The sequence below is a fragment of the Macrosteles quadrilineatus genome, unplaced genomic scaffold (assembly GCF_028750875.1).
Source record: "Macrosteles quadrilineatus isolate MER2022 unplaced genomic scaffold, UCM_ALF_1.0 Scaffold_24__1_contigs__length_1734639, whole genome shotgun sequence".
NCBI classification, from domain to species: Eukaryota; Metazoa; Arthropoda; class Insecta; order Hemiptera; family Cicadellidae; genus Macrosteles; species Macrosteles quadrilineatus.
The window spans coordinates 627,302-643,229 of NW_026542617.1; the positions used below are offsets into that span (position 1 = coordinate 627,302).

Genomic DNA, 15,928 nt, shown 5'->3' on the forward strand with positions numbered 1-15,928 from the left:
TTGTCCCACATAGATACATAGAATCGGGTGTTTGATTGCAGTACTTTATCATTTATTTTGTTCACAAATATTAACTTGTTATTATCATTTTTTTAAGTTCAATTAATTAATAATATTGAGAATTATGATATTAGTAGAACCTGGATGACAAGTCTCTCATGAGGTTGTCATATAAAAGTTGTTATCAAGATTGACTTCTTATCTACGTTTGCAATAACAAGTGATGAGAAGTAATATCAAATAATAATGTATTTGAAAACGACACTCATTGTCAACTCTTGTTATCGAGGTTCCACAGAAGTATTTGGCCTACCAAGGGTGAGACAGAACCTTTCAATTACACTAATATAGCCTCCACCCTCATGTCTAATGTGAATGTTTCAATTTGCACAGAAAAGATATGTGATACATACTTCAGACTGAAACAATGTTGGCCATAGATCGTGTCACCACCTGTAACATGATCATTCATGACAGGTACCGTACCTGCTTTTTTAATTATACATCAGTTTTTATGTATTTATTTTTTCAATAAGTTAACTTAGTTAACAAATAATTCTATACGAGGTGCTTTTGTCTGAACTGCTTATTTATTTGCTTATTTTATTGGCTGGAAACCTTTAAACCAATTGTCTTTCATGTTTTTGAGGTGTCTTTAAGGTATTTACATTATACATTTTGACGAAATCTATTGTAACTCATGTTATTTAATGATGAATAAAGATTTGATTTGATTTGATATGTACAGTGCTGAGCCTTCAGAATAGACTCGAGGAGGAGGCTATTAGTGCAGTTGACTAAAATACCATTGTTGCAATGGAATAAATAGTAGAAGAAATATTTCATGATGTAAAATCAAAATGATCATTTGGAACTATTTTATTCTCTTAATTTAAAGGGTCGAAAACAATATAAAAAACCAGGCTAATAGGCATTGAAAATTGTTTTATTTTAACCAAAGATATTTTCCAAATTAATTTTGGGAGCAATTTTCTTAAAATATTATTGAAATCCACACCCTGTTACTACAGTGGAGCCAAACAGTAGGCCTACATGACTTGACAGGTTATATCCTATAAAAAAAGTCCAATTTGTCATTTCCTCTACTTAAAGTACAACAAATGTACTCAAAGCCAATACAAACCATGAACATTCAAAGTTCATGCGTTCAAAAAAAGGAACTGAGTAAAACTACTGTTTTTATAAACCCATAAAGTTTACAGTTTGAAACAAACATTATATTTCCTCATAAATACACAGGGATACATATACTCATCTGTAAGTACTATTTATATTAGCTTTGAATCCTTTATAATTAGTATTATTTACTATAATAATGCTATTAAGTTCTTGATTATGTATATTCAAAACATTGCCAGCACATAATAAAATACTTATAAAAGAAAACTTATATATTGCTCTCAAAATCAAATATCAAATTACCGTGTTGACTGTACAATTGATTATGGATTGTCAGTTTATTGCAAATTATTTATTTGAAATTGATTACTTTGTAGTTGTACCAAAAAAGAACATTAAGTACTAAGAAAGTTATGACGGACGGACATTGTTTGGAACTTAGTTCCTCTCGGTGGTAAATCAAGAGTTTATAGTGGGAGCATAAACCGTTAAAGTGAAACCATTTTGGCACTAAATTCCTTTTCTCTCCACTATTATACACCCCTTTTATAAAATGTTATTTTAAAGCAATGGTATTATCTACTACCAGAGATTAGTTGATATAAAACATCCATTCACCAGCATGCACCTACTGAAGCCATGCAAAGCCAATGTTAATACATCTAGGATATCTAGGCTTAAGATAGGGAAAATTACCTTAAAAAGTTGAACTCCTATGACAGCAAACATGAATTGAAGTAGGTACGTTACCAGCATGATATTCCCGATGGTCTTAATCGCGACTATCACACATTTCACTACGTACTATAAACAAGGAAAGAGAGAGGGGATGTAGTGTGTTGTAGTGACTTGACTATAAAACTCATATACTATTGTATAGTGGGAAAAGAAATGTATACAGCAAGAATGGAATAGAAATGTAAAGTACTTTATACTAACAGACTATGAACATGTAGATAGAGAGGCACATACAATAAATGTATAATGAGAAAGGAAATACTGCATTAGACAGTTGATGAATTTCCACCTTTGAAGACCTCGTTGACAGCTGCAGACAGACACAGTGGTGTAGTGATCGGACTGGGAAGGGAGGGAAGGGAGATTTCAACTCATTTCTAAATTGTATTCTACTAGTGGAAAGTAATTAAATTAATTGATGGTAAAACATTTATATAGGAGCATCACTATTGAAATGTGAGTGACTAAAGATTTGATCCTGAAGTCGATTTAGAGCCATAGATAAATGGGTTAATTTTTTAATACTTAGTCTAGTTAATTTCTTCAATTAGCCTTGAAACTTCATATAGCTTAACTGCTTAGTTGAATTTCAATATAACAAATTTGTTGATTTATGAATCTATTTACATCCCTCCCTTAAACTGGTTGTAGTATGCAATAAAATTATAATATAAGATTTTAAATTAGCCTTGCTTAAAAGTTGTGAACTTTCAGTTACACAATACTTTCACAAACATTAGTAGCTGATAAGTATTCCCTTGCCTATGGGTAAACATGATTTGAATTTTTTTTTGTCCTAGGACGCTAGGCACGAGCCTAGGATTGTTTTTCACATTACTTCAGGCTAGACCTAGGGGTTGCGGCATTATCACTTAGATAAAATCCATTGGTGATTTGGCAGGATTTGAACCCGGGACCTCTTGGACCGAAGTCCTGCGCTCTAACCACTAGACCAGCTCGCTCCCCAAAGTTCTTGAAATTTTAATACTGTAGTGTAATCAATAAAACATGTGTCCCAGTTAAATGCAGTAATTTTTTACATTGTAAATTATGGTGCGGCATGCTAATGAAATCAACCACATTTGATCTAATAAAATAAAAAAAGACCATCATGTTCTTTGAAAAGACATACACTTAAAGTTTCTGCTACAAATGCTTTTAAAATTCAGGTGTTTTAAGTGATTTTTGAATTTAAAAGGTTTTCAAAAAATTTTTAATATTTTTCAGATTAAGAAAATTTCTAAGAGCATTTAAGAAAATGAAATTTTAAAAGTTTTGGAAGATCAACCTGATGTCTAGAGTATTTTTTTTTAACTTCCTACATCTTACCAATAAAACATACGTAAACAACAAACATTGACTATTAACAAAACAAATCCTTTCTACAATTCCATATTCATCAGGTTTTTTTTATCTTATGAACTGCGTATTGAGAGCACCATTACACCTTGTATGGGAAACAATTTGTGAAACTTTTTGAAAGGTTCTTAGATAAAACATTAAGCAAAAGTCTTAAAAAACATTAAATGTATTATAGTTTGTTTTTGATAAGGTGGTTTTGAAAGCAGCACAGTGAAATTTGCTTCAAAATTAAATTAATCTTTTGCTATGGCAAATGAATAAACTTAGGTGTTACCTATTATTTTGGGGCAATCTAAGAACAAACTATCAAAAGCTTTAAAGTCTAGACTAGATAATTCCAATATCGCACGAAGAGTAACTGAAGAGTTGTACATTGCATGGAAACAAATTGAGATCTCTTCTTTGTCAAGATAATTAGAATTTGGATATCTTTTACAACATCTTAAAACTGTTTTAAAGGATTCGAGAACATATAAAGTTAAGTAAGTTAAGTATGTTAAGTAAATAAAATTATATCGAAGAATATTTCCTGGACTGCTGTCAATCAAATGAGATACTGTAGAAGAAATTCTTTGATACAGCTCTTGACATCTAAGCTGGCACTTGACCTAGCGCGGGCAGTGTAGGCGGGAGGAGGGTGGGAGGTAGGGAAAAGACCGAACTGCAAACATTTCCGCTGCCTCACGGGGTTGACTCTCCTTGCATTGTACTTGAGCGCCTTCAAATGGGTCACGAGGACAGTTGATGCAACCCGCATGATGGGACATAACGTTTTTGAACTAGCTACAAGTAGCGATCGGCCAAGTGCCAGCTTAGATGTCACAAGCTGTACAGTAGTTCATTGTCCTAATTTTCAAACCAAAATTCAATTTGTAAAAATATTTTTAATATTATTTGCAAATCCAATAGTCTTACCACATATCTAACAGTGTAAATGGTTTTCAAATATTGAATGTGACTTAAAAGTATTTCCTTTAAGATCATGCAATTTAAATTTGTCTTTATCTGTTGAAAAATAAATTGAATATAATTTTTTTATGAATTGTGTATTTAAGGCCTATAACCATCATGCAAGCACCAATCGTGGTTGGTAGTTAGCATTGTAGGTGCATTGAATTAAATGGAACCTTCTATACTGAACTAGTTGCAATGCTTGTCGAGTGCAAGGTGATGATGCCTCTACAAATTGTTTGAATCAGCCATTGCCGGTGCTATGGTTATTAATACAACAATGATTGCAATATTTCATGTTTTATTTAGAAAATAATCATTCCGTTAGACGAGAGCTTTATTCTCTGTAGTTACCAACCCCAAATGCTGCCAACCTCTTCTATTTAATCCATCTGTTGACAAATAGAGTACTTCCAGTTCTTTAGGATTAACTGAAATTTTCTTGTAAACTTTTACACCAGCTTGTCAAGCAATAACTAAGACATCAAGATAGTTGAAGTATTTTGGTTGAGTCAGTGGTGTGAAAAACAACGAATCCATGGCATTGATGATGTTGGTTCCCGTTTCACTACTTTTCTTGACACTTTCCATGCACAGGCCCAATGTTCATGTATACCAACAAATGCAAGATTAAAAAGGACGCCAGCCTTTTTTTTTAGAAGAAAAGATTATTATTATCACAAACAAGGACAAATTTTGTTGTAGATAGTTAAAAATTGTGATACCGGTACTTAAAAATAACAAATTTCTAAATGTTTGACTAAGACTTCATCTCATACCCCCTGACATACATCTTTCTATACATTTTTGCTGAAGACGTGGTAAAGAAGGATATTTGAATAGCCTTCAACGATAGTTTCACATCTACTAGGATTTGAGATATAATTAATTACTATACACTCCACTATTTATAAAAAAAATATGCTGTACATTATTTTTTGATAAAAAATCACACTTTGAACACTCAAAAGGGTTAAAACACAAAAATCAACAAAGACAAATACTTAAAGTCAAAACAAAAATGATGTCAGATGCATGGAGCTGATTGCTTATTTGTTTCCTACTTTTGCTCTTGTACACTTCTTTTCTGACAAATAAATAAACTGCTTTGTTTTTTAATGACTTTAACTATGAGCCATATTGTTTCTCATCATTCTTGGCTTATGTCAAGCAATTTTTTGAAATGGTACACTTGGTGTAGGAGAAATGATAGCACAAAAACATTAATTCTATGGTTGTTAGCTTTAAAAGTATTTTTACGAATGAAGGTCCCTAAAAATGTTCATGATTAATTATGTCACTATCTTTAAAAGAATATATATGATACTGAAAAAAGGAGATGACTACCAAAAATGACGAAATATTAAGAATATAAATAGCTTGCTTGGTTTTCAACCTAGGTGTTTAAACTACAAATTCTTTATAATGTATGGTGACAAAATATAAAAAATATTTTTTAATTCATTCTAATACTTTTTTCTCCTACCTTTAAAAATAAGGGGGAGGGGCGTTTGATTTGATCTTATTTTTTGACGTCAGCAATTAAAACATCAACCGAGATTTGCTAGAGAATATTTAGAAGACATTACCCCTACCCATGAAAAAATTTCTAACAAAAAACTACAATTGGTTGGATAGTTATGTATAATAGGCTAAAGTTGAACACTTAGTTCAAGGAATCATAGATTCTATATACAGGGTGGTAAAAAAGTCCCTGGACAGTTAAATATTTTAAAAAATAATGCAGATAGAGCTACAATACTTGGTACAAAGTTACAGGGCATTAAACTCTATTTTAACAAATATTCAGTGATCCAATAACTCGTCAGGGGGACGGCCCACAAGGAGTCGGAAGAAATTCTTAAATGAAAGCATAGGTCAATATGCACATCAAATTAAAGGTCTGTTTTAGTAGAATACAATGCCGCAAACCGCACTTCAAAAGGTTGATCCTGCGCAAAATGACAGTTGTTCAAAGATTCATTTAATTTACATTGTTATTATACGCTTACTCAGGGGGCACAGCCCTAGGAATCGGAAGAAAATTGTTAACGTAAGCATAGGTCGATATGCACATCAAATTAAAGGTCTTTACTAGTAGATTATGATGCCGTAAATTCAAGCTCAAAAGAATGCCTGAGTAAAAAATGGCAGTCGTTCAAAGATTCAAAATGGCGGATTCAAGAAATCTTTGAACATCTGCCATTTTGCGCTGTATCAACCTTTTGAAGTGCGGTTTGCGGCATTGTATTCTACTAAAAAAGACCTTTAATTTGATATGCATATTGACCTATGCTTTCATTTAAGATTTACTTCCGACTCCTTGTGGGCCGTCCCCCTGAAGAGTTATTGAATCACTGAATATGTGTTAAAATAGAGTTTTATGCCCTGTAACTTTGTACCAAGTATTGTAGCTCTATCTGCATTATTTTTTAAAATATTTAACTGTCCAGGGACTTTTTTACCACCCTGTATACTAAAATTTCTTTTACCACCACTCTCTAATATAATCTCTATCATAATAGAGGATACTTGAAATTAGTTGAAGATAACTCTGCTTAAAATTTAAAATGTTTTTAAAGAAAAATCAACGTGTATGTAGAAGGATGTCACAAACATATGTTGTAGGCTTTGCGGAACCTGGTCATACATACTAAAATAAGTAAAAATTATAAAAAAATGTGTTTAAAAGTTTTTTCTTAGATTTTGGCTTTGTTTAGCCATAATCTGACAATTTGTAATTTTTCTAAAACAATTAATAGTTCAAATCATATGCTTTGGTTTTATTATTTTATGAAAATTGGTACTTTTTAATGTCATCTTTATTTTAAATCTCCAAAATATTTGTTAAAAAACTTTACCGGTAGATTACAAAATGGTGGACTAAAGTCAAATTTCATGGAAACGAGCCAGTAAGTTACTATATACAGAATCACTGAATCAACTCAAACCGCAATTGATAATATTTTTACCAATTTAGAAAGCAATTATTACAGAGTCATAGGAATCAACACTCAACTCTCAGACCAAGATGGTCAAATTCTTGAAATTATCAATAATAGTGAAGCCACCAAATTAAATATTGGTTCAAAGGTCCATTTTAAGTATAAGAGGAAATTTAGCGATGCAAATATTAATCAATTTATTAGGGCACTGGAATTTGAATCATGGGCAAACCTTTACTCATCACCGGTTGAAAGAAAGTATGATACATTTCATCACATTTTTATGTATCATTTTGATAATTGTTTTCCTGAGACTTTGATAAGACAACATTCTAACAAAAAATGGATCTCTAATGAATTGAAGTTAGAAAAACAAAATATAACTAATTTCAGCAAATTGGCTAGAGAAGTTAATTGTAAAAAAATGTTTAAAAAAACTAGGGAAATGAACAAAAATTTCAGAAAACGATTGTACACTGCAAAGAAAAATTACTATAAATCTGTTATTAATAATTCAAATAATGTAAATAAAACCACTTGGAAGATTATCAACTCAGAAGTAGGAAATAAAGCAAAGGATATACAAAACATAATTTTAAAATCAAATGACATTGTATGTACTGAGCCTTCTTTGGTTTGTAACCAATTTAATAATTATTTTGCAGATTTAATTAAGGACACTTCAATATGTAGTATGGAGCAAACTCAAGTTGAGACAGAAAATAGTTCAAAAAATGATCTGTTGTTAATTAGTACTAACAATTTTAAATTTAGCTTTGTTGATGAGAAAGAAATTGATTACATTTTAAACCACTTAAAAAATTCTTTTAGTACAGGATATGATGGTATTCCTGTGGTACTATTAAAAAAAGCAAGATTCGTATTACTTAAACCAATCACTCACATCATTAACTCTTCATTAATTTCTGGTATTTTTCCTGATAAACTTAAAGTAGCAAAATTAAAACCGCTTTTCAAAAAAGGGGACAAGTACTTAGTTTCAAACTACAGACCAATAGCATTGCTTCCCGCTATTTCTAAAGTTTATGAAAAAGTAATCTATAATCAACTAGTAAATTTTTTTGAAAAGAATTGCCTTTTTGAAGAATGTCAACATGGTTTCCGCAGTGGTAGATCTGTAATAACAGCTGCCACAAAGTTTGTTGAATCTATTATTGATAGTTTGGACAGTAAATTGAAAGTGGTAGGATTATTTATGGATTTAAGTAAAGCCTTTGATTCAATATCACATGACCTTTTACTTTCAAAGCTAAGCAAAATAGGGATAAAGAACAATGCATTAAAGTTACTGAAGTCTTACCTTTCCAACAGAAAACAGTTTGTAGAATTAATTCACCAAAACAACAAAAACTATAAAATTCATTACCGATCCTCTATTAGAGATGTGAAATTTGGAGTGCCTCAGGGGTCCATTTAAGGCCCTTTATTATTCATTTGTTACTTTAGAGACTTTCCCCAACTCAGTGACTTGAGTGAACTTTGCCTATATGCCGATGATACTAATTTGAAAATCACTACAAAATCAAATGATGAAATTGAACTTAAGGCAAATTCCGATATATCAGTTTTAAATAATTTTTTTAATTCTAATAATTTGCTTCTTAATCCAGATAAGACAAATTTCATTAGTTTTCAAACTCGAGAATTATGGGATCAAAATAAACCAATCATCAGACTCGAGAACACAGAAATTCTAAGTATGGACAACATGAAATTCTTGGGATTGGTAATTGATAAAAATCTGAAATGGAACAGTCACGTTGAAAAGTTACTTGCCAAAATCACATCGGGATTATTTGCTTTATCTAGATTGAAACCCTTTTGTGAAAAACAAACTTTAAAAGTTATATATTTTTCATATATCCACTCAAGTATATCTTTTGGGATTTCACTTTATGGTGCAACTAGTGATTACAATTTGAATTCTATTCTAAAAAAGCAAATGAAAGCTATTAGAATTATCTGCAATTTAGATTTTGAAACTTCTGTTGATAAAGAACATTTTAAATCGGAAAATATAATGACAATTTACGGAATGTACGTTTATGAAACAATTTTATCAGTAAAGGACAGACTTCATGATTTGGAACGAGTTGGGGATAGTCATAATTATTTTACCAGAAATCGGGAAAACCTTGCAATTGGCCACCATAGTCTAAAACTTTTTGAGAAAAAACCCATGTATGCGGGATCAAAATTTTATAATAATCTCCCAATTGAAATTAAATTAGAGACTTCCAAAACAATATTTAAAAATAAATTAAAGAGATTTCTCATCAGCAAGGCTATTTTTTCTTTTGAAGAGTTGAATAGTCTTTGAAGTCAAAAACAAATTCAATTTATGTATTTTTTGTTTAGACTTAAAAAAAAAAAATTAAGTTTGTGAAATTTTGTTTTTATTTTATTATGTTAGAAATGTATTTCATAACTATTAGGCCTAAGCAACTGTTGACACTATTCAATGTATTATGTACAGGAAATGAATAAAGTGGTTTTGAATTGAATTGAATTGAATTGAATAGGAGCCGGTAAATAAAAATTATACACCACACTAAATCGAAGGCACCCAATTTCAAATCCAGTGACACTTTAATTGTAAGAATTGGTTTAGAAACAAAATGCAAAAGTGGTAGCCATTTAACAATTTCAAAGTAAAATTTTCTGAAAACGAGCCACAAAATATAAATTATAGAAGTTATGAAATTTAAAATTATTCAAAATTCAAATCTAATGACATTTTAATTGTAAAAATCAGTTAATAAATAAATTTGGCATTTTTTACCTTTGAAAAAGGTGGTAATTTAAAAGTTGTAAGTCATATCCATATACAAACTAGTTACTAAATTCATTTTGAATTGTTTGATATTACAAAGACAGCTTTAAAAAGTTAATTCACTAAACATTTAAAAGATAAATAAATAAAAATGGTTCATTTTGTCACTATTATTTTTTATTTACTTAACTTACACTTTAACTTAACTTAAATTACATGAAAAAGGCAACCATGTTTGGATTATAAATCGAATGCATCGTTGTTATTTCTTGAGTCACAACGAACACATTGATATTTTTAACAATGTTTGTAGTGTCTTAATAATGATTTTAACAAAATTTATAAAAATAAAAACTATGGGAAATAAAATTTCACAATTATATCATAGTGTTTGCCATAAACCACACAAATTGCAGAATAATTAGTTTAGTTTTTTTTTACAATTTAAGTTTAAACTTCGCTGTAAGTGTGGAACTTCTTAAAAACCTTTAATATTTAGGGTCTTTCGCTTAAATTAAGTTTTATTGTTAAGGGAAAATTCTCTTGTTACCACGTGAAATGTGTTTGAGCTAGTTACGATTTGATTTTAGTTTCAACGCAATCAGACGATCCATCCCAGAGATATTTAAGTTTAAACTTGAGTGATCATAATTTTTTCCTCTTCAGTAATACAGGACATCTTTTGACATTGCTTTGATTTATATGTAAGCTATTATAGAGAGTTCAATCATAGATTAAGCACACTCTCCTAAGGGAGTATGCTTCATCTATGGTTCAATAAACTGACAAACATACTCTCACTTGAACCAAAACAACTCTTAGGGTCATATATTGTAGTCGTTATACAATTTCTGATTGCCAACAGTTTAGAATTTTTTTTTAGTTTGAAGCCTTGAAAATATAGTAGGAGCCTGAATAGGTATATATAGTCAATGATAATATGTATATTTTTCAAATTTACAGTATGCTTACGTTCATTGTGTCTAACTCCTAATTCTGGTAAAGTAAATAAGAGCTTTGTATTCAATTTTGAATTTTGATACAAATAACTTATTTTACAGAATAAAATATTATTTTTATATACAAAGCAGCATTGTACATTCAAAATTATTTTGGAAAAAAATGCTGCATAGATAAACTATTTACAACATTCTATAAATTAAGAATATAAAAAAGAAATTTTTTTTTATTTTTATTTAAAAATAAGTATTTTGCTGTCTGTATACATACTACCATCTGGGAAGGCTAACCCTAAACACTAATTAATTAATAACTGTCTATTTAAAAGTATGTACTAGATATGTACTATAATTGAAAATTAGAAATCAGATTGATATATACAGTATATATATTGAGTATGCTACTTTAAAAAAATTGTCACCTCAATTTTATTTGAGGGAATTCTCTGTCACAGAAAAACTTCTCCCCTAAAAGATCTACCTTTTTCTTTTTTCAGATAAGTTGACATACAACTTTTGGTGGGTTCTAAATTAATGAGCCATGTATATAAATGTCACATAGCTAAGAGCCATTGTCATTGGCCGTATAAACTTGGGGCTTCAAGACAGACGTCTGGCGCTCTAACCACTAGACCAGCTATGCCGCCATAGAGTAACCATGTTATACAAATGAATAAAAATTCCAAGATTTATAGAAATTATAAAATGAAATATATTTTCATAAGATGGTCAAAGTTTCTGTGTATTAATAATAAACAATAAGTAGCAACAATGATATAATTTGTTGATATATATTCTTTTTTATTTGATATATGAGTGTGAATAGCGTATATTCTCTGTATATCTTAGTTAGGAAGATGTATGTCCCTACCTAAAATTTTCAACAAACATAACCTTTAAAGTCATGGAATCACTTTTTGGAACTGTAAAAACTACAAAAGATTAATATGCAGCATAACTCGCGTTAGACAAATATTTATATGTTCCAAGCTGGTTTTCTAACAATTAGATTCCAGGTTCAGTGTTTGTCATACCACTCAAGCCAAACAAAGCAGGCAAAACGTGAATGGTGGTTTGGTGTGATTAGTAAGAGTTTTTGTAACACACAAAATAGGGGAGTAAGGCGGGGCTCAGGGCTGGGTATAGAAATGCCATTCCTTGAGGTCGACCTTTCACCTATGATTCATAAATTAATTCATCCATTTAATTTTTTTTTAATATAGTTATTGTTTTGTTACATATAAAACGGTTTAAAATATGATAACAAGGACAAACGTTAAGTAAGATCATGTGTTTAGGAGACAGCTTTATTGATTGAAACTATACTATTTTTAAGAAAGTTAAAGAAATTATTTTAAAGTTATACTTATATTTTTTTGATAGAGGTAATTAAAACCTGTGGGAGTTTCATTACTTTTTAATTTTTGCACTTCCAAAAATAAATTAATACCAAAATTAATCTTCTACCGTCTATTAGAAGAAATTAATTAAGAACACTTAATCTATTAGACACTTCTTTTAATTTTTAATTTCAGAAAAATTAATGATTCAAAATTAAGGATAATAGAAAACATAAGGAACCCAGTATATCAACTGGCAAAAAGAAAGTTTCCCTCTAGGAAACCAATAAGTGGTCAGGCGCTGTTATGTGGCATTTACAGTGGTCAGAAATAGTGTGAATAAAAAAATTGTTACTAGGGAAGGCACATAACAAATTGTGCAGGTATAGTTAACATCTTTAAAAAAGTGTTTTGAAATTGGTAAAAATAGATAGAGAAAACAACCAAGAAGTATCCCATTATGAGTTAGGTTTATCTTATAACAACACAATAAGTAGCGTAAGAAAAAGTAACGGTGATATTGCAATTTGTATTTACACTTCAACACTCGTTTTACATTTGCTATTTGAAGAGTAAACAAATGGGCCTATATAGTAATATCGGCGCATATAGTAAATCAAGCAAATTCATGGGCTGACTAGCATGGAATAGGTAGGAAAGTAATTAACTCAATAAATATCTGAAAAAACTAGGATTCTGCAGTAAAAGCGTTGCTCAGATGAATGACTGATTCTTATACATTGAATACAAATTTACATAGCCTTAACACTTTGAGGATCTGCAGTGAGGTGGATGAGCCAAAATCCAATGGTAAATCAGGTACAGTACTTTAGGATTGAATGTAGCAGTTGACAAAAATATTCTACTAAATTTTTTTATGGAAATCACTTATTTAAAAGATGATGTGTTATTTAGAAATTACATTTTTATACCTAATGACAACCTTTTATATTGATTGTGTTTAATCCCCAGCCCACTAAAACAGAGTAGTTATTTAAGAAAAACATAGACTTATCCCTATATACAGAAGTCATTTGTTTGGTAGAGAAATTTTCAAGAACATTATTGCAGATAAATGCAAATCAGTCACTGTAATGATGATTCAAATGGACGTGCCAACAGCGTAAGTTGTACTGAGAAAGTAACCGCATCAGTCACAGTGATGATTCAAACGGACGTACCAATAGCGCAAGTTGTACTGAGAAGGTAACCCGCATCAGTCACAGTGATGATTCAAACGGACGTACCAATAGCGCAAGTTGTACTGAGAAGGTAACCGCATCAGTCACAGTGATGGTTCAAACGGATGTACCAATAGAGCAAGTTGTACTGAGAAGGTAACCCGCATCAGTCACAGTGATGATTCAAACGGACGTACCAATAGCGCAAGTTGTACTGAGAAAGTAACCGCATCAGTCACAGTGATGATTCAAACGGACGTACCAATAGCGCAAGTTGTACTGAGAAGGTAACCGCATCAGTCACAGTGATGGTTCAAACGGACGTACCAATAGCGCAAGTTGTACTGAGAAGGTAACCGCATCAGTCACAGTGATGATTCAAACGGACGTACCAATAGCGCAAGTTGTACTGAGAAGGTAACCGCATCAGTCACAGTGATGATTCAAACGGACGTACCAATAGCGCAAGTTGTACTGAGAAGGTAACCGCATCAGTCACAGTGATGATTCAAACGGACGTACCAATAGCGCAAGTTGTACTGAGAAGGTAACCGCATCAGTCACAGTGATGATTCAAACGGACTTACCAATAGCGCAAGTTGTACTGAGAAGGTAACCGCATCAGTCACAGTGATGATTCAAACGGACTTACCAATAGCGCAAGTTGTACTGAGAAGGTAACCCGCATCAGTCACAGTGATGATTCAAACGGACGTACCAATAGCGCAAGTTGTACTGAGAAGGTAACCGCATCAGTCACAGTGATGATTCAAACGGACGTACCAATAGCGCAAGTTGTACTGAGAAGGTAACCGCATCAGTCACAGTGATGATTCAAACGGACGTACCAATAGCGCAAGTTGTACTGAGAAGGTAACCGCATCAGTCACAGTGATGATTCAAACGGACGTACCAATAGCGCAAGTTGTACTGAGAAGGTAACCGCATCAGTCACAGTGATGATTCAAACGGACGTACCAATAGCGCAAGTTGTACTGAGAAGGTAACCGCATCAGTCACAGTGATGATTCAAACGGACGTACCAATAGCGCAAGTTGTACTGAGAAGGTAACCCGCATCAGTCACAGTGATGATGATTCATTAATGATATTAAACGGACGTGCCAACAGTGTAAGTTGTACTGAGAAGGTAAATATATAACGTAGAGGAGGGAAGGCTTTTTAGTGTTTAGTTTTTACTACATCAGTTTTTACATCCTATTTTAAAGATGTCCAAAAATAGTTACTAATGATGTGAACTATATTCTGATTGCAAGGTACATTGCAGGGTTCTAATATGTAATAAGGAGCCAAAGCTTGCAGAAGCACAAACTAAGTGGCATTTAACTTAAATGTCAAGGCATAAACACGTCCTTAAAAATCTATCTGTGCTGATCTGTGCATTATATCTCCATGTAGTATAATGGTGAGGTAGATGAGGATGACAAAAAAATGTATTACTAAACTATAAACTCGAAATGTAAATCCAAGCCTTTTAAAAACACTACAGTTAAAATATATATTGAGAAATAAATATGAAGCATCAAACAAATGATAATTACAATCTCTTTGTTACTTTTTCGCAACAAATCAATAAAGCAACTAAATCCTGTCACCATGTCTGCGTTAAAATAAATATCTGAAAATATTTCATATAACTAAACAGTTTACCCTACACATTTTTTTTAAACATTTTATCGAACGAAGACAAATTAGATAGAAATACTCATGATTTGTGTAGTAGTTTATTATGTCAGTTTGAAAAAAATAAGTATGGTATTATTAAAGGTTAATGGGAAGAGGCAAAAGAAAACATACTAAATGATAATAAATCGGTTATCCCTGTCTCGTAACTTATTGAAGTGTGAATAACATATGATTTTATTCATAATATGGGATTTCATACAATATCTTGTACCGAGAAATTTGTTGTTTACATTGAGTTTAACTCTTTTACCCTAGGGGGAACTTTTATAACTAATGCTTATTTTTCCATGCTTTCCCTCAACTACTGAACATAAGAATCCAAAGGCATAAAAAAAGTTTGCTTGGTGGACGTAAACACTGTATGGATGATTAAAAATTCAGAAATTGGCAGATAAAAGGTGTAACTGCAAATTTAGTCTACCCGTACCCTCTCCTGACCTAGACAGAATATAAGCCTTCAATCTACAGTAGTGTCTACAGGCTCATAACACCGTGGAGCTAGTAGACACTAGCGCTCTGCTCACTATCAGTAAAGAATGATAAACCCAATGATCTAGCAGAGACCTTCAAACTTCTATCCCAGATTGCAGCACATGTCATCCAGATACAGTTTGCAACCATTTTTGTTCAGTTATGCTTGTATTGACGGTTCTAAGAGAAGGTTTAGTAATCTTACTCATGATGACCGATAAATTGTTGGGGCTTATAAGGTTATAGTTAAAATATTTTCTATACACTACTGGATTTAACTGAAGTGTATTCCCTTATTCAAAATAAAACAGAAAATAACTGTTTTAGTGAATTTCCCTATA

At 31.6% G+C, this 15,928-nt stretch overlaps 1 protein-coding gene across 13 annotated transcripts in view; it reads right to left on the reverse strand.

Moving 5' to 3' along the window:
- LOC129005578 (muscle calcium channel subunit alpha-1-like) overlaps positions 1-15,928 on the reverse strand; it is a 304,273-nt gene that overhangs the window by 89,322 nt on the left and 199,023 nt on the right. For 4 of the 13 annotated variants that reach the window (XM_054434502.1, XM_054434494.1, XM_054434492.1 and 1 more), the window contains exon 23: positions 1,837-1,944. The exons of the other annotated variants lie outside the window; for them this stretch is intronic. In XM_054434502.1, coding sequence (XP_054290477.1) covers positions 1,837-1,944 — 108 coding nt within the window. The remainder of the gene's footprint in view (positions 1-1,836; positions 1,945-15,928) is intronic. 13 annotated transcript variants of the gene reach the window in all.